The sequence below is a fragment of the Coturnix japonica genome, chromosome 4, assembly GCF_054131305.1.
Source record: "Coturnix japonica strain WE chromosome 4, WE-NBRP24, whole genome shotgun sequence".
Classification (NCBI taxonomy): domain Eukaryota; kingdom Metazoa; phylum Chordata; class Aves; order Galliformes; family Phasianidae; genus Coturnix; species Coturnix japonica.
Genome location: NC_140666.1, coordinates 23931782 through 23957418, shown reverse-complemented (window position 1 = coordinate 23957418; position 25637 = coordinate 23931782). Strand labels below are relative to the sequence as shown.

At 47.7% G+C, this 25637-nt stretch overlaps 6 protein-coding genes and 1 non-coding gene across 17 annotated transcripts; 3 read left to right on the top strand and 4 right to left on the bottom strand.

The window, feature by feature from the left end:
• Positions 1-647: 647 nt before the first annotated feature.
• On the bottom strand, positions 648-2850 carry RPL39 (ribosomal protein L39). The gene is made up of 6 exons (XM_015860724.2): positions 2771-2850; positions 2396-2447; positions 2055-2131; positions 1889-2012; positions 1571-1674; positions 648-968 (listed from the first exon to the last, which is right to left on the bottom strand). The coding sequence occupies exons 1-6, from the start codon at positions 2848-2850 to the stop codon at positions 920-922; spliced, it is 486 nt and encodes a 161-aa protein (XP_015716210.2). The 3' UTR covers positions 648-919.
• LOC116653435 (small nucleolar RNA SNORA69) lies at positions 1242-1373 on the bottom strand. Its single transcript, XR_004307262.2, has one exon. It is a non-coding gene; the product is annotated as a small nucleolar RNA SNORA69 (small nucleolar RNA).
• On the bottom strand, positions 2026-9179 carry UPF3B (UPF3B regulator of nonsense mediated mRNA decay). 3 transcript variants are annotated; one of them, XM_015860719.3, is made up of 10 exons: positions 8835-9179; positions 8596-8702; positions 8411-8517; positions 7447-7545; positions 7029-7139; positions 6361-6404; positions 5518-5706; positions 4882-5033; positions 3881-4193; positions 2026-3013 (listed from the first exon to the last, which is right to left on the bottom strand). In XM_015860719.3, exons 1-10 carry the CDS (start codon positions 9015-9017, stop codon positions 2867-2869), a joined length of 1452 nt encoding a protein of 483 aa, XP_015716205.1. In that variant the 5' UTR covers positions 9018-9179; the 3' UTR covers positions 2026-2866. The 3 variants fall into 3 exon arrangements, with proteins under 3 accessions (XP_015716205.1, XP_032300178.1, XP_085402466.1); XM_032444287.2 differs by lacking the exons at positions 2026-3013; positions 4882-5033 and having other exon boundaries at positions 3929-4193; positions 8835-9171; XM_085546340.1 differs by lacking the exons at positions 2026-3013; positions 4882-5033; positions 5518-5706 and having other exon boundaries at positions 3929-4193; positions 8835-9171.
• Positions 9180-9308: 129 nt separating this feature from the next.
• NDUFA1 (NADH:ubiquinone oxidoreductase subunit A1) lies at positions 9309-9937 on the top strand. The gene is made up of 3 exons (XM_015860723.2): positions 9309-9470; positions 9579-9668; positions 9842-9937. Exons 1-3 carry the CDS (start codon positions 9369-9371, stop codon positions 9860-9862), a joined length of 213 nt encoding a protein of 70 aa, XP_015716209.1. The 5' UTR covers positions 9309-9368; the 3' UTR covers positions 9863-9937.
• A 734-nt stretch (positions 9938-10671) lies between these two features.
• AKAP14 (A-kinase anchoring protein 14) lies at positions 10672-13762 on the top strand. 8 transcript variants are annotated; one of them, XM_015860722.3, is made up of 5 exons: positions 10672-11124; positions 11209-11300; positions 11445-11624; positions 12231-12283; positions 12536-13762. In XM_015860722.3, the coding sequence occupies exons 1-5, from the start codon at positions 11010-11012 to the stop codon at positions 12621-12623; spliced, it is 528 nt and encodes a 175-aa protein (XP_015716208.1). In that variant the 5' UTR covers positions 10672-11009; the 3' UTR covers positions 12624-13762. The 8 variants fall into 8 exon arrangements, with proteins under 8 accessions (XP_015716208.1, XP_085402486.1, XP_015716207.1 ...); XM_015860721.3 differs by having other exon boundaries at positions 10874-11124; positions 11442-11624; XM_085546360.1 differs by having other exon boundaries at positions 12231-12613.
• Positions 13373-17991, bottom strand: NKAP (NFKB activating protein). The gene is made up of 9 exons (XM_015860720.3): positions 17726-17991; positions 17378-17458; positions 16836-16909; positions 16523-16642; positions 16353-16398; positions 15864-15979; positions 15641-15716; positions 15005-15154; positions 13373-14380 (listed from the first exon to the last, which is right to left on the bottom strand). The coding sequence occupies exons 1-9, from the start codon at positions 17965-17967 to the stop codon at positions 14206-14208; spliced, it is 1080 nt and encodes a 359-aa protein (XP_015716206.2). The 5' UTR covers positions 17968-17991; the 3' UTR covers positions 13373-14205.
• Positions 17992-18029: 38 nt separating this feature from the next.
• Positions 18030-25283, top strand: ZBTB33 (zinc finger and BTB domain containing 33). Of its 2 annotated transcripts, none has more exons than XM_015860718.3 (2): positions 18030-18207; positions 20545-25283. In XM_015860718.3, the coding sequence occupies exons 1-2, from the start codon at positions 18180-18182 to the stop codon at positions 22581-22583; spliced, it is 2067 nt and encodes a 688-aa protein (XP_015716204.2). In that variant the 5' UTR covers positions 18030-18179; the 3' UTR covers positions 22584-25283. The 2 variants fall into 2 exon arrangements, with proteins under 2 accessions (XP_015716204.2, XP_015716203.2); XM_015860717.3 differs by lacking the exon at positions 18030-18207 and adding an exon at positions 19564-19699.
• The last annotated feature ends 354 nt before the right edge of the window (positions 25284-25637 follow it).

The window sequence follows — 25637 nt, the reverse complement described above, 5'->3', positions numbered from 1 at the left end:
TGGCAGGTGATGATCTGCCTGGAGGCAGCAAGGCCATACAGAGATGTGGACAGGATGATGGCAGGGATGAGCTTAACGAGACCATCACTACAACCCCAGGCAGCACCACAGGCCTGGGGCAGAGCGGCTGCATGGAAAGGATCTGGGAACATGAGGTGACAGCCACAGAATCACAGAATGACCCGGGTTAGAAGGGACCTCAAGGATCATGTAGTTCCAACCCCCTGCCTGGCAGGGCCACCAAACATACACCTTTACTAGATCAGGTTGCCCAGGGCCCCGTCCAACCTGGCCTTGAACACCTCCAAGGACGGGGCATCCACAACCTCCCTGGGCAGCCTGTTCCAGGGCCGAACCACTCTCCTAGTGAAGAACTTCCCCCTAACATCCAACCCAATCTTCCCTCTTTTAACTTAAAAGCCAGCTGGAAAGGCTTGGGGTGTTCCGTGTGTGGAGACTGGGGGAGAACTGAGCCCAGCCAGCACTCACAGCTCCACAGAAAAGTGGAGAATACGGGATTTTCTAGGAGGTAAATCCCTGCCCTGCCCTTGATGTGTTCTTCCCTTTCTTCTTTCCACCTTCATAAATGAAGCTCAGCTCTGCTGAACCCACTCCACCACCAGGACGGCATACACCAAACCAGCCGATTCATTCAGGTCCATATTTATTAACAAGCCCGTACACTGTTAATACTTATGATTCCTGAAAGAAAAAGAACGCTAATAGAACACAGTCTTCATGTTTCAGATGCCAAACGCTTTAAGATTGTTCCTGTTGATATCGTGAGCCTGGCCTGGCCCATAGCAGCGCAGGCCAGTCCTACAGGAGGAATGTCTTGAGGGTTGTTATCAGCATTTGGGGTCTATCAATCTGACGCAGAAAGACCAGCGTTATTAGAGCTCCTGGGAGACAGTCTGTGTTACAAGCCCAGTTTGGTCCTTCTCCAGTGCCTCCTTTTGGAGTTGTACCTAAGGCAAAAACATCAGTTAGCAAAACACACACAACTGAGCAGCCAGGTGGACTGAAACCACCTTTAATGAGCTCAATAATCAGTGAAGGATTGCCATCATGCTACGGCGTCAAGCTGCCAACAAAAGTCAACTCTGGACTTTCTCTCCTCTTCTGGAGAGGAAAAGACCCCCACGTACAGCCTGCCCAATGAGCATGAAAGCTATTGCCTGGAGCCTAAGACATACACATGATTTGTGATGATGAGCAGCATATGGAAAGTACACTTCTATTCGTGTTCATGTTAAGGACAAACAGCCTCACCGACATAGAGGTGAAACCAAAGGCAGCGTTAACAGGGTTACTCTGAGCAGGGGAATGGCAGTACTCCCACAGCAGGAAGCACTGCAATTGCAGCCTGCTATAGCACACAGCTTGGAAGGTAAAGAAGCATTTAAGTGCCAGGAAATGAGATTAGGCTGGATGAGATCTATGTGCCCGTGTGGAAGCTGCATCCGTGCACCGTAACACCTTTGAGTACGTGCACACTGTTACCACACCAACGAGGGTCCTGCGCGCTGCTGGCCCACAGCATCTCCACCAGCACCAGCCGATCCATTACCTGATCTTATTGCCCGTTTTCATGCGAATCCATTGCGGAATGGGGCGATTTTGCTTCTGCTTCTTGGCGAGGAAGCGTTTGATCTTGAAAGTCTTGTGAGACGACTGCAAAACAAAGGGCCGGTCAGCGCGGCGGGGCCGGGGAGCTCAGCCAGGCCCCGGGAGCTCGGCCAGGCCCCACATCGACTCGGTGCTAACCAGCGCCCTCCCGCCCCACCAGAACCCAGCCAGGCCCCGCCGCGAGCCCCGAGCCAGCGTCCGGTGTGAAGCGGGCAGGGAACACCGCGTCCCGGCCCCGGATGGCAGCGGATGGCCTCACCATAGCGCTGCGCGGCCCGGCGTCCCGGCGATGGCGGCTGCGGAAGAGGCGGAAGGGGCGGGATGAGGGCGGGGCGGCGGCGCATGAGCACAGCGCCCCCCAGCGGCGCGGCGGAGCACGAGCACTGCGGCAGCGACTGATTGCGGAGCTTTATTGGGCCGAGTACAAACGCGCTACGGATAAAGGAGAGAGCTTAAAGGAGCCGCGACCGGCCGAGTCTCTTTCCGGGCTGTCAAACAACACCTGAAAACAGAGGGAAGATGAAGCACAGACCGAGGACAGCGGCTGGGAAACGTTTCACGCTCGAACAGAAGGGGATGCTCTGTACAACTACATCTGATCAAAATAAGCATTTCAGTGTTGGTCGACTTTTACAAAGGAATTTCAAGCAGTATCAGTATCCCATACCAAGCCAGCTTAGTCATACACTCCAACTTAACTCTCTCTCGAGGAAGGGCTCTCCCCTCCTGAGCTCACTGTGCAATTCCAGATGTTCTCCCTTCCTACCTCACCCAGCGGCACACCTGGCTGTGCTACTGCCATCAAGGAGCTGTCATTGCTTTGGAAGGAGCACCACACAGCTTAACAGCACACCACTGCAAGCTCGCTCTGCTCGAGAGCACATCGTACAGTGGCTCCAATGGCTCTATAGTAAAGCTCTGCATTAGATCCAGGTGTCATCTCCTCCCAGCTGCGGGACTCATTTATTATCATACTTAAGGCCACAAAGTCTTTCTACTTTGCAAAGGTTCTCTTCTCCGTTGTAGTTAGATGCTAGGAAAATAAATTCAAAGAACTGAAAATACAATGAGAACATTTCAAATTCCAAATCTACAACTGAGGTTCTTTAGCCAGAAACATCCAACAGCGCAATGCCCCCACTCCTCTTCCTTTGTTCCTTCTTCGCTTCGAAGGCACTTCTGGATTGCGTAGTACAAGCTCTTTGGCTGCACAGAACACATAAGGCCTGCGTGCTGGTCACTCCTCTTCCCTCACATTACTGCTCTCACTCTCTTGTTTCTTCTCTGCTCCCTGATCTGTGGACTTTGCAGCACTGTCTTCATACTGACACAATCTGCTTCTGCTTCGGGCTCCAGGCTGGTACAGCTGCATTGCTGGACGATCCTGAAATAAATCAAAACTATTTAGACCTCTTCAGAGCCCCAGCACTCTCAAGGTTATAATGACAGCAGTAATATAACAGAAGGCTCAAATTCAAACCCTTCAGACTGTTTTAAAATATATTATTCCACCAGGGCGGCAATGCAAGTTCAACTGCCTCGAATCAAGGTTGCCCCTGTTCAAGCCACAAAGAACACCGCACCTGCTTGAAGTTATTGGTACTTTACTTCTATTTCTGAATAGAAATATTCAGAGCCAGAATAGGAGGAAGGTCTGGCTCTTCCTCCTGCAGAATTCAGACCAACTTTGAAGTTCCTCCAAAACCTCTTCTATTTGTACCCAATAACGTCCTAGGTGACACATAAGACTTACATAGCGATCCCTTATGTACTTGTACTACAAAAGCAGACCTGCACAGCACGTATAACTGAACTCAAACCACTTCATCAAGAATTTATTCTTAGGATCTTCTATTATATTTGGCACGTAACAGCTTTGTCCCTGTTTTGGAGGAACCTGATCAACTGCTCTCCTACTCCAAGATACCTTTTCAGGCACATACATCAAAAGATGCAGATTAGTGATGCTGTACCAACACCTGCCAACGGGCTGGATCTTTATCAAACGAAGTGGGATCAAGGTATTTACAACTGAGCCCACTGCCTTGGCTTAATTCCTGTACAGTGATGAGGGGAAAAAAATAAAATCAATGTCTGAAAGCTTGTAAACAAATGGGCAGCCTTTCTAGCAGTTACATTAACAGGGAGAACTATGACAGAAACAATACGGTTCTTTCCTCAAAGTGCATTTATCCTAAAAACACAGATCGGCCCCTATGAATTAACACACAAAATTGAAGAAATACAGCACCTTGTTTCTGATCCGATCCCTCTTAATTGTATCCTCTTTTTTATCATCTTTGGTTACTTTCTCAGATTTGTCCGTGCCGCAGGTAAAGTCTGTAAGATCACTTTTCTTTCCCTTATCTCTGAGCAAGTCTCTTTCCTTTTTCACCTCTTCCTCTTTTCTTCTAAAAACCTTTTCTTTCTCAAAGCGTTCTTTCTGCCTCCGACGCTCTTCTTCCTGGCGTCTCAGTTTCTCCCTCTGTGCTCTCTCATATTCTCTGTCTCTTTCAAAATCTCTATCTCGATCCCTGTAGTCCTTTACACACTCATCTTCCGATCTGTATGAAAACAAAACTGAAGATGAAGCTCAAAAGATTCAGCAGAGTTGGGAGATCAACGTAATACTGCTGTAAATTTGCAATATGAAGACGACAGACTGGTAGGTTCTAGGTTTGGGAAACTGTCCTAACCCAAGTCATGCACGATAACCAGAGACGGCACCAAGTGCTGGCATTTCTTAGCCTTCTGGTCACATAGCTGGCCGAGTCTCCTCTGGCTTCCAAAGCATCTAAAGTTCTCTGCCACACGTGGCAGAACTGCACCCTGAACAGATCATGAAGCTGCTGAGTATTAGATTTCCACCTTGCCCTTCTACAAGACTTAAAGGGACTAGTAACTGCGATATGCCTCTCCTCTTGCCACAGTTATCATTCTTTCATTGCCAGGGTTGTGCTCTCAGCCTGCTGTAGGTCCCCTACACCTGGGCTTCTCTTGTGGAGTTCCTAGAGAGAGGTGCAAAAGAAATCTTAAAGTTTGTCCACTAGTGAAGAAATGACGTAATTCACACATCTTCTTATAACCACGGGGATGTTGCAATGCCACAGGAAACACATCCCACACCTTACAGCAGAAAAATCACCTGAAAGGGATTTCAAAACACGGTCAAGGCAGAGCAGCCTGACCCTCGGTACGATCAGGAAACACGTTATATATACACATAGATATTTATAGCAAGTACTAAAATACTTTTTTGCCTTCTCTTCTTTTGTCTCCCCATCAGATCGTTTGGCAGATGCACTACTCGCATTTTTTTCCTCCCTCAGAGTCTCTTTTTCCAGTTTCTTGGATTTTTCTTTTTTCTCCAAGTCTTTCTCATCTTTTTCAGGCTTCTTAAGCAGCTACAAAGAAAACACAAGTCTCAACTAAAAAGCTCACTCTAATACATATTTGTCTGGCACAACACTGAAATTGCATCAGGGGAACCACAGCCCAGTAAGGAATGCACATTAATTTTACTGCAAACTGCAGTACTTTAAAAGCTGGAGTGTATGAGTAAGCATCATCCACACAACATATTGGATTTTTTTTTCCCTTAAAACACACGTTAGAAAGCTTAAAAATAAGTCTCTATTTCATAGTAAAATCACGATTTTGTTCACCACGGCATGTACAAGTCACGTGACAAAAGCTTTAAGTATTACTATGAAGCGTTACAGCACATTAATTTTTACAATGCCTACTATTAAATATTACAAAAAAAAGTGGTAATTTACGAACACCGAACTCATGTGATTCTTCACACAGAGCACATTTTGAAAGGCTTATATACAAATAATAGGGGAAAAGGAATGTAACAGTTTATAATAAAGAACTGTTCTAGACCTTAATCTTTGGTTCTTCTTTTGATCTGTCTCTTTCTTTTTCTGGACATCTGTCTACTTTCTTCAGTTTTTCTGCTTCCTTTCTCTTTCTTCTCTCCTCCTCCTTCCATTTTCTTCTTTCTTCTTCCCTTTGTCTTTTTCTTTCCAATTCTCTCCTCCTCCTCTCCTCTCTCTTTTCCTCTCTGAGCCTCTATGTATGTCAAAAACAAAGAAACGGTGTATCTCCGATCTAGAAAACATCCCTTTAAGCCCAACAGGGTATTTTGCTATGAAGTGATGGAGTATTCCATTAGAAAGTAACTCATCTCAGAACTCTCCCTATTACACAAATACAGTTCTCTCTATTATACTATTGTGAACCTGAACACATTACAGCAGTGACATTTTAAAGCACAGTACAAGTCAAGATTTATGGCAGGAAAAGAGACTGGAGACTCAGCCTTTAACATTCTAATTTCAATTAAACCTGTTTCATCAGTGACCTTCTGAATTGCTAGACATTAAAACGATATTATGTGCTGGAAGAATGATTATCTACAAGGGCCTCAACCAGAACTGCGTTAAAACACAAGCATTTAAATGGGATCTGGTTTGGCAGTGCCACAGAGATGTCCAGCATGGTGCTGGCTGTGACCAGGACATACAAAACATCACTGTAATTAACAGTTATTATAGTTTAACATTGTGAACTAACTATGAGCAAGGAAATTGGATCGAAAGCTGCTTCTCCAAGAGGAAGAGCAATAACATATCAATAAACACCCTGCAATATATGCACTCATGCTCTAAACAAGCCAATTATTGTACCTGCAAGCAACAAGAAGATTCTGGGCACAAGACTTACCTGCTTATTTTTCAAGAAGTTCAGTAAGGGAGTTGTCTTTTTAGCTAGAAAACACACAAAAGCTAGTGTAAATAATGTTTTATCTGGTACCGCAATACCTGTAACAATTCTATATCACCTGAAGAAGCCTTATGGACTGTGCCATCTACCTCCTCTTCTTTCCAGTAATACAGCAGTGAAACAACTATTCCAAACCTACTTCACAACAATAATTACAATTCCAAAGGTTTGTTTAGAACACTAATAGGTTACCCGGCAAACCTATCTGTAAAGGGACATTTACCCTGTATTATCTGTTTCTCAGCTTTCCTCACTGATACTTGTAACGTGCTCCAAAGAAAGATCATTCTAGTCCATTTTATTCGAGCATAATAGAACATCACCTCACCAAAACGCAGCCACTCCACAGCCTTGTCCAGCTAATAAACACCTGATTAGCAGATTAAAACCCGAAGGAAGATTACCATAGAAAACTTAAAAAGTCAGATCTTGAGAGTTAAAAAACAAACAAACAACACACTGAGTAGCATTAGCCTAAAGGTTTAACAATACCAGGCAAACACAAAACACAGACCCCTCAAAGGCTGAGAAATCACAGCTTAAAGATGCACCAAATGCTTTGCTTAGTTCTTTAGGAAAAGCTAACTACAGCATGCAGGTTTCCATACCTATCAGCTCTTTGTTTCTTGCCTCTATTTCCTCCAACAAGGTCTCAGGAGTGGAAGTTAACTTCTCATCATCTGCACTGTAACTTTCCAAGAACTTCTTGTACTCTGGATCTACAGAGGAGGTGAGAGAAGAAGAAACATGTATTGGAGCATGAAAAGAATCCACTTGGTCATTGCTGGAAGTGTGGAATAGTCTAATGCAAGTTGCACTGTTTACATGTTGCCTTGTCATGTCCACCCTCAAAGAATACGCTGTAAATACGGCAGCTATATTTAACAGATCTGCAGCCAATAACACAGCAGTAAGAAGGTTTGCATGTAATTAAACCTTCTATCAATACACAAAATACTGCATTCAAACCACCTTTAGGATTTTCAAGTCTCTAGGCATGCAAAACAAGTGAGCCAGCTTTTATACCGTCTTCAATCGTCCCCGTTTTGGCATCCTTTTTCTTGCTCTTCTTTTTCGCAGCTTTCTGGAAAGGTGCAAACTCTACTATGGCAGCATATTCCTGACCTTTTAAGAGAGGAGGGGAAAATCTGCATTAAGACAGGAATTAAGCAGGTATTAAATAGGGTATATAATACATGTGTAGAACAGAAAGATGAGCTGTGCCAGAAACATGCAATACTAGAAGGGACTAATGGAATAGCATAAGAAATAAAGCATTTTCAAAGCTATTTAATTATATATATATTATATATATATTATATATATGTCTGTATATATATAGATATAGATATATATATACATATACAGACATTATTAGAACCCAATTATGCAGCTCCTAAATAAAAGGTCTTCACAGGCAGAGCTGCATGTCACATAAAACACCCAGATGGATTTAAAGAGTCCACATAGACTTGAATCAAAGCTAAGTGGGAAATTCTCAGTCCACCAAAGCCCAGAATACCACTCCTGTCACAGCTTCCACTGAACATGGGATTTTAAGTTATGACGTTGAGAAAGTAATAAGGATTGGTGTTACCCAATGTAAGCAGTTTTTTAATGTGAAAGCAAAGGATGTGAGATGTACTGACTATGTAAGGTTGGAGCAGAGAGAGGTGGAACGAGGTGACAGCACTAACCTCAGTCTCCACCCAATGGAAAGGACCCACCTAGCACTCTGCTTGGCCTTCATGCAATGAGGGTGCACACGAGCATCAGCCATGCTGACACCACTCTCACTTCTATAACAGCTCTAGCAGCACCTGAACTGAGCACACCCACGTTTGACATCTGATACCTAAAATTAACCTAACTTACATCCCACTGAGTGGAAGGTGCTATTTTTGTTTGGATATCTTCTACCACGTTATAGTGCTGCCAACAGCCCCACACGCCGCTCTCCAGCCCCCAGCCCAGCCCCGAGGCCACCTGCCTTTGTGATCCACGAAGACGTAGCCATCAAAGCGGTCTCGGAACAGCACAATGTCCTCCTGGTTTCTGAAGTTGATGTAGGCACGGGAGAAAACGTGCGGGTACAAGCTGCGGGGAGAGGCGGGGACAGGCGGTGAGCGGCCGGCGGGCGGGCGGCGAGGCGGGGAGCGGCGGGCGGGGCCCTACCTGGAATCGTTAGCGAAGAACTCGAAGTAGTCGTGCTCGGGTAAGGGCTGCAGGTGCTCCTCCAGCTGCTCCCGGGTGAGGCTGGGCGGCAGCCGCCGGATCACCACCTGGAGCACGGCCCGCAGTTAATACAGCGCCGAGGCCGCCCGCCGCTTTCTCTTTCTGTTTCCCTTCCTCTCCTCGTTCCTCTTCCACCCCCCCCCTCACCGGTCCCCGCTGTGGGCCGGCCCGCACAGCACCTTGCTCAGCGTCTCCTTCTTGTCCTTGGGCCGCTCCAGCCGCTCGAGCTCCGCGGCTCCTCCACCCCCGGTCCGCCCGTCCGAGCCGCCCGCGGCCCCCGAGCCGCCTCCCGGCGCCGCTCCCAGCCCGGCGGACACGGCGCGCCGCTCCTTGGGCCGGGCGTTCTCCTTGTCCTCCTTCATCCCGGGCCGCGGGGCAGCGCCGCAAACCACAACGCCAACATCGGCCGCGCGACTCTCGCGGCTGCGCCTCAGCGGGACAACAGCGCCGGGAGCAGGCCTGCCGCCACCAAGCGGCCTGCAGGAATGACTGCCACTTCCGGTGCGGCCTGCAACACTACCACTTCCGGTGCGGCCTGCAACACTACAACTTCCGGTGCGGCCTGCAAAACTACCACTTCCGGCGCTAAAAACTACAAGTCCCGTCGTGCCCCGCACGGCATGGAGCTCTGCCGCTCCGCAGCCCCCGCCGCGGGGCATGCTGGGAGTGCCCTCGTCCCGACTAAGTGCCCGCGGTGCCGGCGGTGGGTAGCGATGTGGTACGAGATCCTGCCCGGCATGGCCATCATGGGCGTGTGCCTCAGCATCCCCGGGCTGTCCACCATCTACATGCACCGCTGGTGCAACGGCGGCAAGGTCAGCGCGGCCGGGCTGCCTCCACCCCCCGAGGCTCCCCAGGCCCCCCTCCCTCCCCATCGCCCCCCGCTGTCCCCGTGCCCCTCGGTAACGCCCTTGTGCCCGCAGGAGAAGAGGGTCGCCCGCTACCCGTACCAATGGACGCTGATGGAGCGGGACCGCAGGCTGTCGGGGGTCAACAAGTACTACGTGTCCAAGGCACGTCCTGCAGCGCCGGGCTGGGCAGGGGGTGCTGCTGGGGGGGCTGCGGGGACAAGGGTTTTGTTATGGTCTGGGTGCATGTAGAGCTCCGTGTGTGCCCAGCAGCCATGGATAGCAGACAAGGGTTGTGCATGTATTGCTGTTAATTGTTCACTCTTTTCATTTTCCAGGGGCTGGAGAACATCGATTAAGGCAGCGCACCTCAAAGAAGCCACGGATCTGTATACAACAATCTAAGTCTCTAATAAAGATATACATGTATTTAACCACTGTGTCTGCATTGCTGTAAGCTTTGGGTGGGTTTCCTCTGGAAAAGAGAGATTGCTCGTTGCAAGATGGCAGATGTGGAAGTGAAATGCAGATCTTGTGTCACTTGTCACAGAGTGAAAACACTCATAAGAAAGAAGCAAGAATATAGTTATTTATGCAATGTATAATGTAGATATAACATGGTGGTTTAACAGCAACTTAACAAGGTTTGAGATAACTGGATACGTTTGGTTATTTACTGCATAGAGAGTATTGGAGACCCTCCTATTCAGTCACAAGGTTCACAATGGACACCCTTAAACTTCAGTGATGAAGATGAAGAGCCCAAGCACAGCTGGATCCACTCCTAGTCCCAGACTTGGTCAACAGTTTATGTCTAAAGGATTATATGTGCACAGTCAATCTAATATATAGTCTTAGTGAAGCTAGTAGATCTTGGAACCAATATGTGATCTTAGTGAGGCTAACAAAGCCTAAAACGTACTGTTAGTCACTTGCCAAGGATCTGTACCAGCATGGTGTCTTGATGTCAAGAAGTACAAGAACTCTGCACAGGCATAACATCAATAGGTTTCCCTACTGATGGGGAGATCCTGTTGACACAGATTTGCATCTGAATTCCTGCCATGGGTGGTTGGGATGTGACCAAAGAGTTCCTCAGTCCTCCTGAGCAATGCATCCCTCGTGGTTTGTGTTCCTGAGCAGGGCCAGAAGCACCTGATGCTTCTCTGGGGGCACTCTGTGCTCACGCTCTACAAAGAGCTGGCTGAGTAAGGCCTTCCAGCTGCTCAGGCTTCCTAACCATCAGCAGCATTGAGTTTAGCCCAGTCAAAGCTGCCTGTTTGTTCCCCTGGTAACATCCCCTTGTCATGGAAGAGTGGCTGCTGTTCCCCAGATGTCCTTGGGCAGGCAGACTCATGGGTTGGTTGATGGGTTGCCATGTCAACAGAACACAAACAGCGCTGGTGGAGCTCCTTCAGACACCACTTCACTGCACTCCCCCACGCCTCCCCCAGCCTGGGAAGGGCATTTCCACAGTAACAGCTTCTCTTAACAGAGGTCAAGACAATGGACGAGGAAAATGAAAACGCTTCCATGGAGAGGGTAGTGCACATGATTGTGAGAAAGGCGACTCGTGCTGCACAAGAATGTTACCTAAATATTTTACGGAAGGAAGAAGAAGGTGGGGTGCTGGCTCTATTTGCTGTGTCTTACCGTGTGTCACAGCTTCCCCAGAAGGATTTTCACAGCATTTTGTCCTTTTCAGAAGCCGAATACGTTGCCAGAAACATTCAGTGGACAACATGTGAGAACTTCTCGGTGGAGAAGGGACTGCAGCAAATCGAAGAGTACATTTCTGTGAGTGACAATTCCATCCTCTCAGTTAGATTGCGCCTTCTTACCATTGAACGGTGTGAAAAATGTAATAAAAGCACCTCCGTTCCTTTAGCTCCTCCCTATGGTTATGTCTGCTAGACAGACTGTGCTCTGTTTGTTCAGCAGACGTGGGAGCTTCACGAGAGCTGGCTTCACTGCTCAGAGTTTCTTGGGGAAGAAGATCTTCAGTACAGCAAGAAGTACCACTACAGAGTCCTCTGGAGCATCCCAACACGCAGGAAACCCATCCCACAAGCAACAGCAAGCACCTATTTCGTGATAGAGATCTCAAAAACCAAACCTGTTGTAAGTATTCAGAAGTAGCGCACAGCAATCCTTGAAGGCATAGCAGTCAAACACTAGTTTTCCTTACCTTGAATGAGAGGAAGTAATTTAAACTAATTATCCTCTAACAACAGATCTTTGGAGTTAAAGTTTGTAACCACACTCCAAAGGGACCAGTTTTATCATCGAGACCATATTTAATACTTTTGCCCTGGTATCATGTTATGTAATATTGTGGAAAGGCTTGAGAGTGCTAATTTGTAAAGCATAATATTCAAAAGGTTTTTCCTCCTTTTTACTTCTTCCTTTAAGTTTCCATTGCACTTGCTACTGAAATTCTTCAATGAATCATATCACGTACACTTCCATGGCTCTTTATTCACCTGTACTCGAGTATTTTCTGACTCAAAACCAAACCAAACCTGCACACTGTAGGCTTTTATGTCCCCTGTCACAACTTACACATTGTCATACTGTACCTTAGCCTTTCTAGCTGGTGGATGTGGACCCCCAAGCAGCAACTTCATCTTAACAAAGCATTTGCTTTTATTGCTTTTATTTATTTTATATGCTTTTATTGGTCCTGTAGCTCAGTATGTGAACCTCACCCTGTCTCTCCTCTCGCAGATCCTGCCTGTGGAGGTATACTTCTTTCTGGAGTCCAGCAGGCTGATTCACAGGTACGCACTGTTACTTTTCCATCACTGCCGTGACTGGGGAGGTCCTAGCAAGCTGTTCCTTGCCAAAACAAGCGGGAAGCCTGGTGTAAATGAGATGCTCACGCTTATATCAGAGATGCAGAGGAAGCAGCCACACCTGCATTCTACATAATGAGTTTTTAATAGCTTTGTGCAGCTCTAGCAAGGATTTATCTTTTAAGCAGATAGATAGGTGTTATTCTTGCTATTTACCCCTTTTATTTTCTCCTCCAGACCAGAACACTGTCGATTTAGAGAAAAGTGGTTGAAGGACGTCATTGAAAATAAAATCATACTCAGGGAAAGGCTTAAGTTACTATGAACAGCTTCAGCTCGCCACCACTCTGCTGGTATTTTGTGGAGAATCAACGCAAGGAAGGAAAAACAGTTATTTCTTCTTAACTTTTGAATTACCTTGTAAGCACAGAAGCAAAATTTAATCTGTATTAAATCAACTATGGGCTGAGTAGGCTGCTGGTTTTACATTACAGTCCCCTTGCAGATGTGGGTGAGTGCAACAGGTCAGATAGAACCAGGTTCCAGAGTGCAGATAGGAAGAAGCAGCTGGGCTGGGTTTGCCATTTGTGAACACCAAACCTGCAGAACTCTAGGGCAAAAAGAAGTTACTGGACTTACCAGGGCAAGGAAGCGGCTGGATGGTCACAGCCAGAAGGTTGTGATCAATGGCTTTATGTCCAGGTGGAGGCCCACAATGGGTGGTGTCCTCCAGAGGTTTCATCTTGGGACCAGTGCTCTTCAGCATCTTCCTCAGTGACATGGAGGGTGAGATCATTGATGAGACTGAGCGGTGCAGCTGACACAATTAAGGAAGGGATGCCAACCAGAGGGACCTGGACAGGCTTGAAAAGTGGGCCCATAAGGAGCTAATGAAGTTCAACAAGGCCAAGAACAAAGTCTTGCCATTGAGTCAGGGCAATCCCAGGTATGTATACAGTCTGGGGGGAGAACACATTGAGAGGAGCCCTGTGGAGGAATTGGGGATTTTGGTGAACAGAATTAGTCCACATTAGTCCAATTTCATACTAATAAAATAGACCAAATGAGAATAACGCAGAAGTTAAAATAAGACTTTAATCTAGAACATTTCCATAGGCGAGATAAAATAAATTGAAAGATACTTCCTTGTTACCACCTGTCTACAACCAGGTTCCCATTGCTGCACCCCACTGCTCCAATACCTATGTATAACATAGTAGAAATAGAAGCAAGCAACTTATTTGTTTGCCACAGGTTTTGGTAGAATCAAGACCAGACTCTGCTACTACTGTTACTGTCATCTTATATCCCAGTTGCAGTCTGCTTCCTTTAAAGTAACTGAAGGTAATCTATATTAAATTACAAACTTATTTCTATTTACAAGTGTACTTGGAATCGCAAAACAAAATCAACTTTGTTTTGGGAAAAAAAAATAAAAATAAAAATCTAAGACTTACAAAAAAATACATAAACAGGAATTTAGGAATTCCTTAATTTTCACAACCATCAGTCTCAGCTCGCTTGCGATGGCCAACCTACTCTCAGTAGTGAGAAGAAATGCAAAACAGCACTTATCAGCATCAGCAGCACATCCCAGAGCCCTCCCATGGAATCCAGCTGCTTGTCCAACTCTATAAACGAGCACACAACCTTACTACTTCCAAACTTCCTTGCCTGTCCCTTCCCTGCAATCTTTAAGTTTACAGGGATTCCCTGCAGATGGTGAGCAAATCATCTGAGATAATCTGATAGATGTAATCCTGTTTTCTTGATACATATCATTGGTTCTTGGGGCTTGGTCCTGTTGGGTGAAAGGCACTGCAACACTTGCAGGTATTTTCAAATCACGGCTGGAATGGGTCAGCTGCTGCTTGACAGCCTCTATGGCCTCCAGTTCAAATGGGGAATTATTTTTCCTCTTTGCCCTTAGTCTTTCTGTAGACCATCTCTCGAAAGCTTGCAAGGATCTTATTCTCTCTTTTTCTCCTCTCCTCCTGGTTGAAGGATGCCAGAGCTCTCTTTTCATCTGCGCTGTAAATTTGGTTCTCTTTACGCAGACGCACAGCTTCCATTCGACGATGTCTGTGGAAGAAAACATTGTATACATAAGCACGGGCAGAAGGACGTAACGCCCCGTGACAGCTTCCATCCATTAAGTGACCTGAAGGTTTTGAAGGGCTAATAAACAAAGACACCTAAACCAGGGAACCCAAACTGCAAAGAAACCTCCAAGGAATGAGCATAGCTGAGCTGACATCTAAGGGTGTCTGCTCTCAGGCAGTGAGCAGGAAGTCCCTCATGCTCCCAAAACAGCTCACCAAAATACAAATGAACCTCCTTTTGTACTGGTAGAAGAAGGTATGGTGAACCTCTCACATTAATTTGTCTCATACCAAAGAGCCAGGGCATAGCCTCTGCTGTCCAAACACACAACCCTTAGGGCCACTGGAGACAAGCATCTAATTTGAAATAAAGAGAATTTGAAGCATACTATCTGGAAATAATTTTGATTCTTCAGGAAAAAGTGACTTTAAGAAACTATGCATCTATATATAGCAGTAGAGTTCAGCATATGTCACTGAAAGCATACAGAGCACGTGCTCTTCAGAGCTTTCAGCTACAGCCTGGAAACAGCTTTTCAGCAGGCCAACAAAGGAAGCAGGTTTGGAAAATGTTACTGAAATATTACCATCATAAGAAACATACCTGCTGCCGCTCATTACGTAGCCGGAGCTCTCAAACGATGCGATTTCTTCACTGGTCAAGCCAATCTCACCTCTCCGAGGAATGCGTTTTCCTGCTTTTACATACTCTGCCATTGCTGCACCTTCACCTGGCAACAGGGCGTGCCCATAGCTAAAGAAACAGAGAGACAAACAGCAGGGATTTTAATCAGTCTCTACTAGAGTGAGCCTGAACCAAACATCCAGCTCCCCCAGTCACTACCAGCTACATTTTAAGGACTTCCTTACTATTTCCCAAGTACGTTCCCATTTCATACTTACAGCTAATCTCAGCAAGAACATTTTAAGTAACCAGTTTAATAAATTCTGGTTAACCAGTAATGAAGGCTGTATGAAGTCACAGCACTGCAGAGCATTAGAGTAAAGGCACTTTACTGAAGTAAAAACCAATTAATTTTCTACGAACCTAGGCTAAAATGCATAAAACAGACTTTTCTACTTAAACTCAGGTCAGAGTAAAGACTAGCACCACTACCACTTCTTAGTTTCTGGTACAGCATCCCTCTTGATATAAATCATATTATTTTAGGTCTTTCTGAGCAGAAATCTTTATGTTAGATTTACTTGACTCAATCAAGGTACCATTTAGAGTACTCACTTTAAAGGCCTATCGTCTTGAGACGCATGTGTTTTGGGAGCTTCGGGTCCAATCAAGCTATCAGCTTCTGTATTTTCTGCAATGATCAAATAGTGAAGCAGATTAATACTGCGCCTCTTCTTTGTTATCAGAGCAGTCAACAAGGCAGCAAACACTTAAAAAAAAAAAAAAAAAGCAAGAAAAGTACACCAAGAAGTTTCAAGACAAATCTACGGGCACCTACTTGACCTCTCAATCCAGAGATCCTCCCCTTGAACTGTTCCATCATCAGAATCTTCACTGCTGGAATCACTGGATTCCTTCCGGCTCTTTTTATTTTTCTTTTTCTTGTACTTCTTCCTGCAATAACACCCAAGTTATCCACCAACATTTAAGATAAAAAAACGTGCTAGGAGTCATACTCAAGTTATGAGTTTCTCAAGGTACCTTCCACCAAGGACAGTCTGCATTTACATTGCTGTTTGATTGAAAACAACCGATAGTTAAACAAAGACAACACATCCGCTGTTATGGCTTTCATAACTCGAAAGCGGCTCCCTGTGTTTCAAGGATCTCTCTGTGCTCTGGGATTCTGTACATCTGATGCCAGTCAAATTATGATTATCCACCTGCATTTACAGCTCTAATTACAGGAGCGCTCAGCCTCCCTCGGTTCCTGCTAAGACTGTACTTAAAAGTAGATGCAATTATACTTCACAGCTTGGAAACTTACTTCCTGTGCTTCCTTTTCTTCCTTTTGCTTTTCTTTTTATCTTCATCTGAAAAACAAAAAACAAAAAAAGGGAAGATTATGCATCATCAAAAAGCATACACTGTGAATTAGTTAATGCCTCCACCAGAACATCTCAATACACAGCTTGGACATCATTTGTTCTCCCTTACCACTGGAGCTCTGGTCGGACTCGGACTCGCTGTCACTGTCCTCAGAATGTTTTCTGTGTTTCCGTTTGGACACCTTCCGTTTTCTCTTCTTTCGCTTCTTCTTCTTCTTCCTTTTTTCCTCTGGAATGTTTATAAAAGATAACATTAGAAAAAGATGAAGACTTAGTTCCGTGTATACATCTGGAGCATCCCAAAGCAACAGGGCCTATCACACTCACTTCAACCCAAGTCAGAGAACTTCCTGACAGCAACAACAGCAGTTTCTAGGTAGCTACTGGTTATCAAAATGAGCTGTATAAACAAAGCCAAATACCTTCCGAGCTGGAATCCGAAGAGCTGCTCTTGGATTTTGCCTCTTCGTCTTCTACTGGCGTGTGCTCATCAGAACTGAAGAAAAGCAAGTTTGCTTTTTAAGATCTATTTTGTAGTATTTAGTAACTGAAGATCAGATTCACACATACACTGAAACACATGCTTGTGGATTTTGAGCCACTACTTGCAACAGAGCAAACTGTGCAATGGCTAGTGTGCGAGACAGCAACTGTTTTCAGAACCACAGCAAAAAAAGCACCTATCTACAGTATAGAATGTATCATAGAATGGCCTGGGTTGAAAAGGACCATAACGATCATCCAGTTTCAACCCCCTGCCATGGGAAATCATGTAATTGCATCACATCTTGAGTAACTGATGTGATGGGATTATCTGAATAACGTCAGTTTGCTTATGTTGGTTCAGATGCTTTTGACACAATGAATTGTGGCCACTGGGGCAGCAGAGGGCTCATGCATTATTGTAAATTCCTCTAGAATTGATATCATAAAAAACAGAGTGAGAAGCAAGACTGTGCCTTACTCAGGGTCAGGAACCTTTGGCGAAAGCCCCCAGACTTCAGGTGCTCCCAGCTCTCCGATTCTCTCCCTCTCATTGAGTCTCCTGGAATGAAGCACACCGTTACTGGACGCTGACATGTCGCACCCAGCGAGCAGCTGCTCGCGGGCATGTCCCACTGCCCATAACAGCGTGAGAAAGGGACTTCAAGAACAACCTCAGCCCAACCCACGCCCGCAGGCCGAGCGGGCAGAGTCCAGCCCGGCACCCAGAGGCTCGTGCAGCGCCGGCGGCTCCCAGCCTCAAGCAGGGAGAGCCCGCAGACCCGTCCGTTCCCCGTTGCCCGTTCCCCGTTCCCGCGTTGGTACTGGCCTCTGCCGCAGGATCTCCTCCTTCTCCTTCTCGTAGTACTCGGGCCAGGCCTTGCCGTGGTGGTGCCCGTGGTGCGCGGAGGCTCGAGTCCCGCCGGGGCTGCGCTCCCGGGATCGGGACCAGCTGCGGCTCCGCCGGTGGCAGCCGCGCCGCGATCCGTTACGGGACCGGGAGCGGGAGCGGCGGCCGCGGCGCTCGGGGCTGGCGGCGGCCGGGCTGCGGGAGCGCGACACCGGCGCCATGATGGCGCGGCGGCATTTCCGGGCGGCCTGACGGCACTTCCGACGGCCGCCGGGCCGCGCTGCGCTGCTCGGACGGGGGCGGGAGGCGGCGGCGGCGACGGGGCGCGGGGCGGAAGCGGGGCAGCCCCGCCCGCGGGGCGCAGTGCCCCACCGGCCGTGCGGAAACACGGCGACACGGCGGCGGGGCCGCTCCTTTGTCACCGCCCGGCACCATGGAGGCGCGGGCACAGCCGCGGCCAGGTAAGGCGGCGCGGGCGGACGGCGCACCGGGAGCGGCCTGCAGCCGGGAGCGGCCGGGGGACGGCGGTGCGGGGCCGGGTGAGCACCGAGCGAGGGGAAGCGCTCGCCGGGCCGCGATCCCCGGTGCCCGATGCCCGGTGCCGGCCGGCACATCAACCTGCGCTGCTCTCGCGGCCATCCCGGCTCGGTCCGGCCCCGCCGCTGTCAGAGCGGCTGTCAGCGCAGCCCGGCCCCGCTCCCGCACACCGGCTGCCGCCCCAGGTTTCACGGGCCCGCTGCCGCCATGCTGCGGCTGTGGGAGCGCGGGGCACATACACGGCTCTTATTTACACGGTTCTTACTTACACGGCTCTTATTTACACGGCTGTTATTTACACGGCTGTTTTTTACGCCTGCTGTGGGCAGGGTGATGTGGATGAGGCAGGTGGAAGCTGCAGTGCTGTTACTCTGCCAGCTGAATCCGTACTGCCTCAATGCTCGTTCCGTGCTTCCCATCTCGGGAGGATCCCGGAACGCAGCCCTGCCCCCTCCACCCGGCCCTGCACCCCCACACGGCACACAAGGTTACGACACCGACAGGCAGAGCTGGTTGCTGCTAACCCACATTGCTGGTGCTGGGCCCCGTCCCTGCACCCACTAAAGGCACCCAGAGGCCGGGGGTGCTCTGCCATCGTGGGTGCAGCCCCAGCTCAACGTGGTGCCCAGCGCTGAGGCGGCTCCTTTTAGATCATTTCCATGCATCAAAATACCAGTTGCTTTGTGTTCTTACCCACTGAACACCACCTCTTGTTATGTGCTCTGCACGTCCACATCTTAGAAAAACGTGCTTCATTTAACTTGTCGCTGTATACGTTTGTATGCTTGTTCAATCCCCAAACACTTTGGAGGCTGATCTGCAAGAGGCCTTGCAAGGCCAAAGGGTAAAGCAGTTCACAGCTTGCTTTGGAGAACCCAGAGCACTGCTCCTTCCAAACCAGTGCTTGTCTTTAGCTGTACATTCTCCTGTAAGTGAGTTCCTGCAAAGTCTGTAGGATCAAAACCAAGGAACAGATCAGGAACCGCAGATAAAACGTGCCATGAGCTCGGGTTCTCTGTGAGAACACTCCAGAGCACTCACACACTGTGTCCAGGAGACTGCCCGGTGTGTGCCCGCACATGGCTGTCGCACACGCTCCAAGGCAGGGTATGGGGTAGTCAGAGCCGGGCAGCGGGAGCGCAGCGTCAATGCCGGACGTGGCCGCCCGAGGCCTCGATGGAGGCGGCATCACCCGCGGCCCACGCGCTCCCGTCGGCAGCCGAAGCCGCTCGGCTCGTGGCTCCGAATGCAGCCGAGCGCGCTCGGGCGGAGCGCCGTGCCGCCGTCCCGCGGGGCCGGGCAGCGCGTGGCAGCGCCTCCTGCCGGCCGCGGTCAGGGGGCGGCGCCCGAGCCCGACGAGCGGCGGCTGCGGCGGGGCCGGTGCCCGTGAGCGCGGTGCAGGGCGGCGGGTGCCAGGTAACGCGGGCCCCGGTTCCGCTCCTCGAGCCGCGGCTCCCTCTCGTCCGCCCCGCCCGCCTGGCCTCGAGCGGGAAGCGGCGGCGGCGGGTACGGCCTGGCCGCGCGGCGGGGCCCCGTCGGCTCCGGGCAGGCCGCGCCCCGGGTCCGCCGGCCGTTATCGCGGCACGACACCGGCCGGCCGGCGGCTGGGACACCTGGCCGTGCCGCGGGGGGTCGGGGCCGGGCGCTCGGCAGCCGGCGGCCCGTCCTGCGCCGTGCGGGGCGCCGGGAGCGGGCACCTCCCGCTCGTGCCTGCGTGCGGCCTTTGAGGCGCCGAGGTCAGGCGCTGCCCGGGCCGGTTCGGCTCCGCGCTGCCGCCGCGCCGCGGCCTCCTACGGGAATGGGCTGCGTGAGGGGAGCCGAATGAATGGATGCTCGCGGAGCTGAAGGGCCGGCGGCGCTGCCTGCCACATCGGGGGTGGTTGTCTGCTCTGCTTGTGGCCCTTAGAGAGCTGGGTGCTCCCGAGCTTCTAACCGTATGGCATATTTTCATAATGCAGCGTCTATTAACGTTCAGCCTTTCAGAGAAGCCCATCTTGCTTCTCATATTTACCTCACTTGCCGCTGAATCGAAAGCAGGTTTTTCCCCTGCTATGAACAGAGTATATTTATGACTGCACGTGCCTCGTGTGGACAAACACTACATCTGCACAGTGCTGTGACACATGAGCTTATGAATAATACCTCACGTGGAGATGTGTTATTTCAGAGGATGGAGTAAGCTGAAAAGGCAGAAATGCTGCCATACAGTTAAAGCTCTCAGTGTGTGGTTTTGCTTGATGCCTCTTGCTTTCTTTTTACAGGAATGGAGGGGGAAAACCTGATTTCCGCAACAGACACGCAGTACTCTAGTTCACTCCTTCAGTCTTTGAACGAACAACGTGGCCACGGGCTTTTCTGTGATGTTACTGTTATTGTGGAGGAACGGAAGTTTCGAGCTCACAGGAACATTCTTTCTGCCTCGAGCACTTATTTCCACCAGCTTTTGTCGGTGGCTGGGCCGGTAGTTGAATTGAGCTTTGTGAGAGCTGAGGTTTTTGCCGAAATACTTAATTATATATATAGTTCCAAAATAATCTCAGTTCGAGCTGACTTAATTGATGAATTGATTAAATCAGGGCAGCAGTTGGGTGTTAAATTCCTAGCTGATCTGTCTGTAGCTCCATCTGATGGAAGAAGCGTGCCAGGCGAGGTCAAAAATGGTGCTTTGAGAACTTCAGCTTCTGGCCCCACTCAGAAGGATGCTGAGACACAAGTACCTGCCATCAGGCAGGAATGTCGAGAGGGGACGGGTTGGATGCCAGTTATAACTGAATCGTTCTCTCTACATGGCATAGCCTACGAGACTCCAAAAATAACAGTGACTGATTCAGATGATGATGACGATGTCATCTTTTGCTCCGAGATTGTTCCACCAAAAGAATGTACTAAAGACGCAAGTGCTGCAATCCAGAACCAGCCTTGCCCAAATGCACTTGGAGTTTCTGACCCAAAGTCATGTGGCAGTGGTGGCTCCCCGCTTTTGTCTAGCACCACATTGGCTCAAAAACTTAATTCCTCTGCTAATCAGCTGAACCCAAACCAAACACTGTCAGGTACTGAATCACTCATCCCTGTGACACCACAGCATTCGACAACTGAGCTCATTTTGCTGAATCGGCCTCCAGTTAACCCCTTGCCCAGTGTCAGCTCCTCGCATCAAACGCACATGCCCCCAACCATTAATCTGGTTGAGGACAGCCGGAAGCCATCTGATAAAGGTCCCTCAGCTGAAGTGGAAACCGCTGCTGTTGATGTAGAAGAGGTGGTTGAGGACAGCGATGAAGTCATCAGCTCCTCTAGTCCTAGTTCAGTCAGCAATAGCTCTTCGGTTCATCAACCTTCTGTACCCAAAGCGACACCCTCTGAAGGATCAGGAGTACAGAAAAAACAGCTCGTTACATTTCCACAAGAGCAAACTTCTAAACCTGGAGAATTTAAAATAAAAATCTCGGATGTGCTTAGTGGAAACAACAAGGAATTTGGTCCGGGTATAGCATCAAAACACGCGGGAGAAGGGCAGAAAATCATAACGTTAGATAGGGCAGCTGAAATAGGAGGCTTATCCACAGGCTGCAAGGTTTACGCAAATATTGGTGAGGACACTTACGACATAGTCATTCCAGTTAAGGATGATCCCGAGGAAGGAAAAGCCAAGCCTGATGAAACCCCTAGAACATCTGATGGTGATTCCTCGAGCAGGAAACGCATGAAAGTAAAGCACGATGACCATTACGAGCTGATAGTGGATGGAAGGGTCTACTACATTTGTATTGTGTGTAAGAGATCGTACGTGTGTCTGACAAGTTTACGGAGACATTTTAATGTTCATTCCTGGGAGAAGAAGTATCCGTGTCGATACTGTGATAAAGTTTTCCCTCTTGCAGAATACCGCACGAAGCATGAAATTCACCACACTGGTGAGCGGAGGTACCAGTGCTTGACGTGCGGCAAGTCTTTCATCAACTACCAGGTTATGGCCTCACACATAAGGTCAGTTCATAGCCAAGACCCTTCGGGAGATCACAAGCTTTATCGACTGCATCCTTGCAAGTCTTTGCGGATCAGACAGTACGCATACATTTCTGATCGCTCAAGCAGCTTACCGGTAATAAACGAGAATAGAATTGTTTATCATGTTGACGCAGCAAAGAATGGCACTGAAGGAACAACATCTAATTCTCCAGGCAAACAAATGAGCTGGGATGATATTTTCGTTCCACGGGGAAATGATGCAATTTTCAAGCAAAGTCAATCAGAGGGTAGTTCTGAATTTGAGTTTGTAATACCAGAATCCTACTGAGATGCATTACATACTGGGAGAAGGCTTCAGAGAGTATATACTGCAGCTTTTACAAACGAACTATTAAAGTAACTGTAAAACAGATTGTTCAGAGCAAAAACATGTGAACTTGTTCGACAGAGTCATCAAATGGTAGTACTTAGATGGGTCGTTAGTAGCTGCAAATAACTTGTTGAAGTGATTCCTTGGAAGGTGTACTTGAATACTGATTCAGACATTTCCAAGGAGCTGGCAGTGTTTGCAAGTACGTTCATTTTGATCAGAACATGGGAATTTGTGGCTGGAAAAAGGTGCAGCTTTCTCCTAAAGAGCGAGAAAACTGATTTCTAAAGTAATTCGAGGTATTTCTTGTACCCTACTTAGGTAAATCCTTTCTTTCATGTTAGCACTTTAATGCTGAATTGTGCTTCATGATTCATGAAGAAAACAGTAAGACTTTCTATGGCAGTGTTTTCAGTATCAAACCACCGAAGAGAATCATAGGCCTTGTGTTATTTTTCTGAATAACATGTTACCGCAAGGGTCCAAACTGACTGATCCAGCAGTTTGGAGCAGTGCATTTTTCAGCTAGCATCTTAATTGTGCTTTTATAAGCAATACGAATCATCTGTCTTCATGCAGGTATTCTTGCCGATGAGAGATACTCAGTTTGGTTTAACTTGAGCACGCTTTTAATTGTGCTAGGCAGTATGGTAAGTGGGATAGTCAGTGTCTGGACCATTCTGTTTCAGTCTCTGCATCAGGGAAAAGGTCAGTGCTCAGTAGTGCAGGAATCAAGAACACCAACTTTTTTTTTCTTCTCCCTCAAGAAAGGTTTCAGTGTGGTATAAAAAAAGTAATCCCAAAGGCTTTGAAATTTACTTAGGATGGATAAATCCTCTGAGTGCTGCATCAGTGCTGAGGCTGCTGAGGATCTCCTGTATGTCTTTGGCTACATCTTTAAGTGGGACAGGAATTTAGTTTTCTAATTCTCCCATTTCTGGGGGGTGTAATCTTACGATAATGATGTGACTGACGTTCAGAAAATGCCTGCCATCCCTCATACTCCACTGCATCATCTCTACAATTGCCTACTTGTCATCTGTTTTCACTTTTAGGCTGCTTCTATTGCTCCTTTTCCTTACATTCTTGGGCAGTGAGAAGATAATTAGGAGAAATCCAACAGGAGCAAGAGAAGGAGACCTGAGGAAAAACAGCATTCGTAGTGTAGCACTTCAGGTTTAGTGGCTTACTGCATTTTTCTTCGTGGTAAGATGAAAGCTGCTCAGAAGTTCTAGTGGTTACTGAGGAAGACTGTTGTGCATAATAGTAGTTAGTTACCGTTGCTCTCATTGCTTAAACCTTTTTATTTTCAAGTTTCAGATAAGTACTTGATCCTCTGACCTTCAATGTTAAGGATTAGGCATGCATTTTAGACATGCAAGGTATTTAAATAGTAAATGGTTCAAATACAGCTTGAGCAGTAAGAAAGGGTGCTGGAAAGGTGGGAGAAAGAGGAGAATCTCTTTTCTTTTTATGTGTGTTATGCAGCATTTCTGTTTCATAGGCCAAAAGTGTTACATGCATGGTTGTTTTCCAGACCGTGTTGCAACCCCTTGGAATGTAAGGGGGTATGCTTTCAGATGTTACATGTTGGATGTAGTCTGAGATGGCATTTCAGCAGCTTCACAGCAATAACGTACTGATTGCCCGGTGTAGCTGGCCACATGCTACATAGGAATGTCTTGAACGTACCGTCATGGCAAATGCAACGGTTTTGTTGTGGACATGACACACATGGAATGAAGCACACACTGCATTCAGTTGTACTGCAAAATAGTGGCTACAAATGTACTAAAAAACTTAAACTGTGCCTACTGATGGTCTTTTTGTGGAGGAAAACTGGAAAATTAGGGCTCTGTAACTGTATTTCTGCTAGAAGACTCGTGCGTGCCTGCTGTCTCAGGGGCTTCAGTTTTCCTTGGAAGTGATATTTGATATCCAAAGTCCAGAGGTCACATAATGTGGGTTGTTGTTAGTTTTTAATTCTCTATTTATTGATTTGGAAACACATCAGATCCCGTCTCTTTAAGCTTTTTGTTTGTTTGTTTGTTTAACGGGGCCATGAGCATTTGTGTTTTAATTTCTGGTTTTGACACTTGTGTTTGTTTGTTTTTACCATTAACGTCAAGAAAGGCAATTACGTGACTAAGAAATTGCCTGGGGGTAAGGAAAGGAAAAGACTCAATCTGAAAAATCATTTACATCAAACTCAACCATTTCAGAGCCATACCCAGCAAACCTCGCGGCCATTCTCACACAGCTAACAGCCCAAACGGAGCTGCCACAAGATGTAATAACGGGGACGGCGTTGGCTCTGTATGGTTTCTTTGGAGGTTCATACCATAGCATTCCAGTAAGTGAGCTAAATAAAAATGGAGATGAAAAGAAATTGGCTGCTTATTTATTTTGTACCGTTAAGGCATGCAGCTTAGGAAACGATGCAGAAGCCAACAACTACACACGAGCATTGAGTTCGACAGCTATTACCTACGGACTGTTCCATGGGAAACACTGCTAACGTTTGCCACATCTGTAATGTATATACTTGTACAGTCTTTCTTGAACATACTTTTTAAAGTTGCGTTCTACTTTTCATTAATCGATACTTGATATTAGTTCTTAGAGCTTTCTATGGCAAAAATAAAAAGTTTAATTCTAGAGACGTGCAGCATGCTTCTTTTCAGTGGCAGATCAATTCCTCCACATCAGAGGACCAGCAGCTCTCACACCACCGTGCTCAGCTCCACCTGAACAGCAGGGCATGCCCTACAGGCTGCTTGTGGGGGGGACGCTTTGCTTTCTCATTTGGGTAGGGCTGCTTAACAATGAAGCCGGGGGAGCACCTGGGGCTTAACAGAATAGAAGAAACACCACCACAGTGGTAGAACCACCAGTTTCCCAATACAGCAAATACTGTTTGTTGTTAAAGAGGTGAAGTTGTGCTGAATTCCTCCATGAACTTTGCGCCAGGGCAAGTTTAGGTTGGATATTAGGAAGAACTTTACAGAAAAG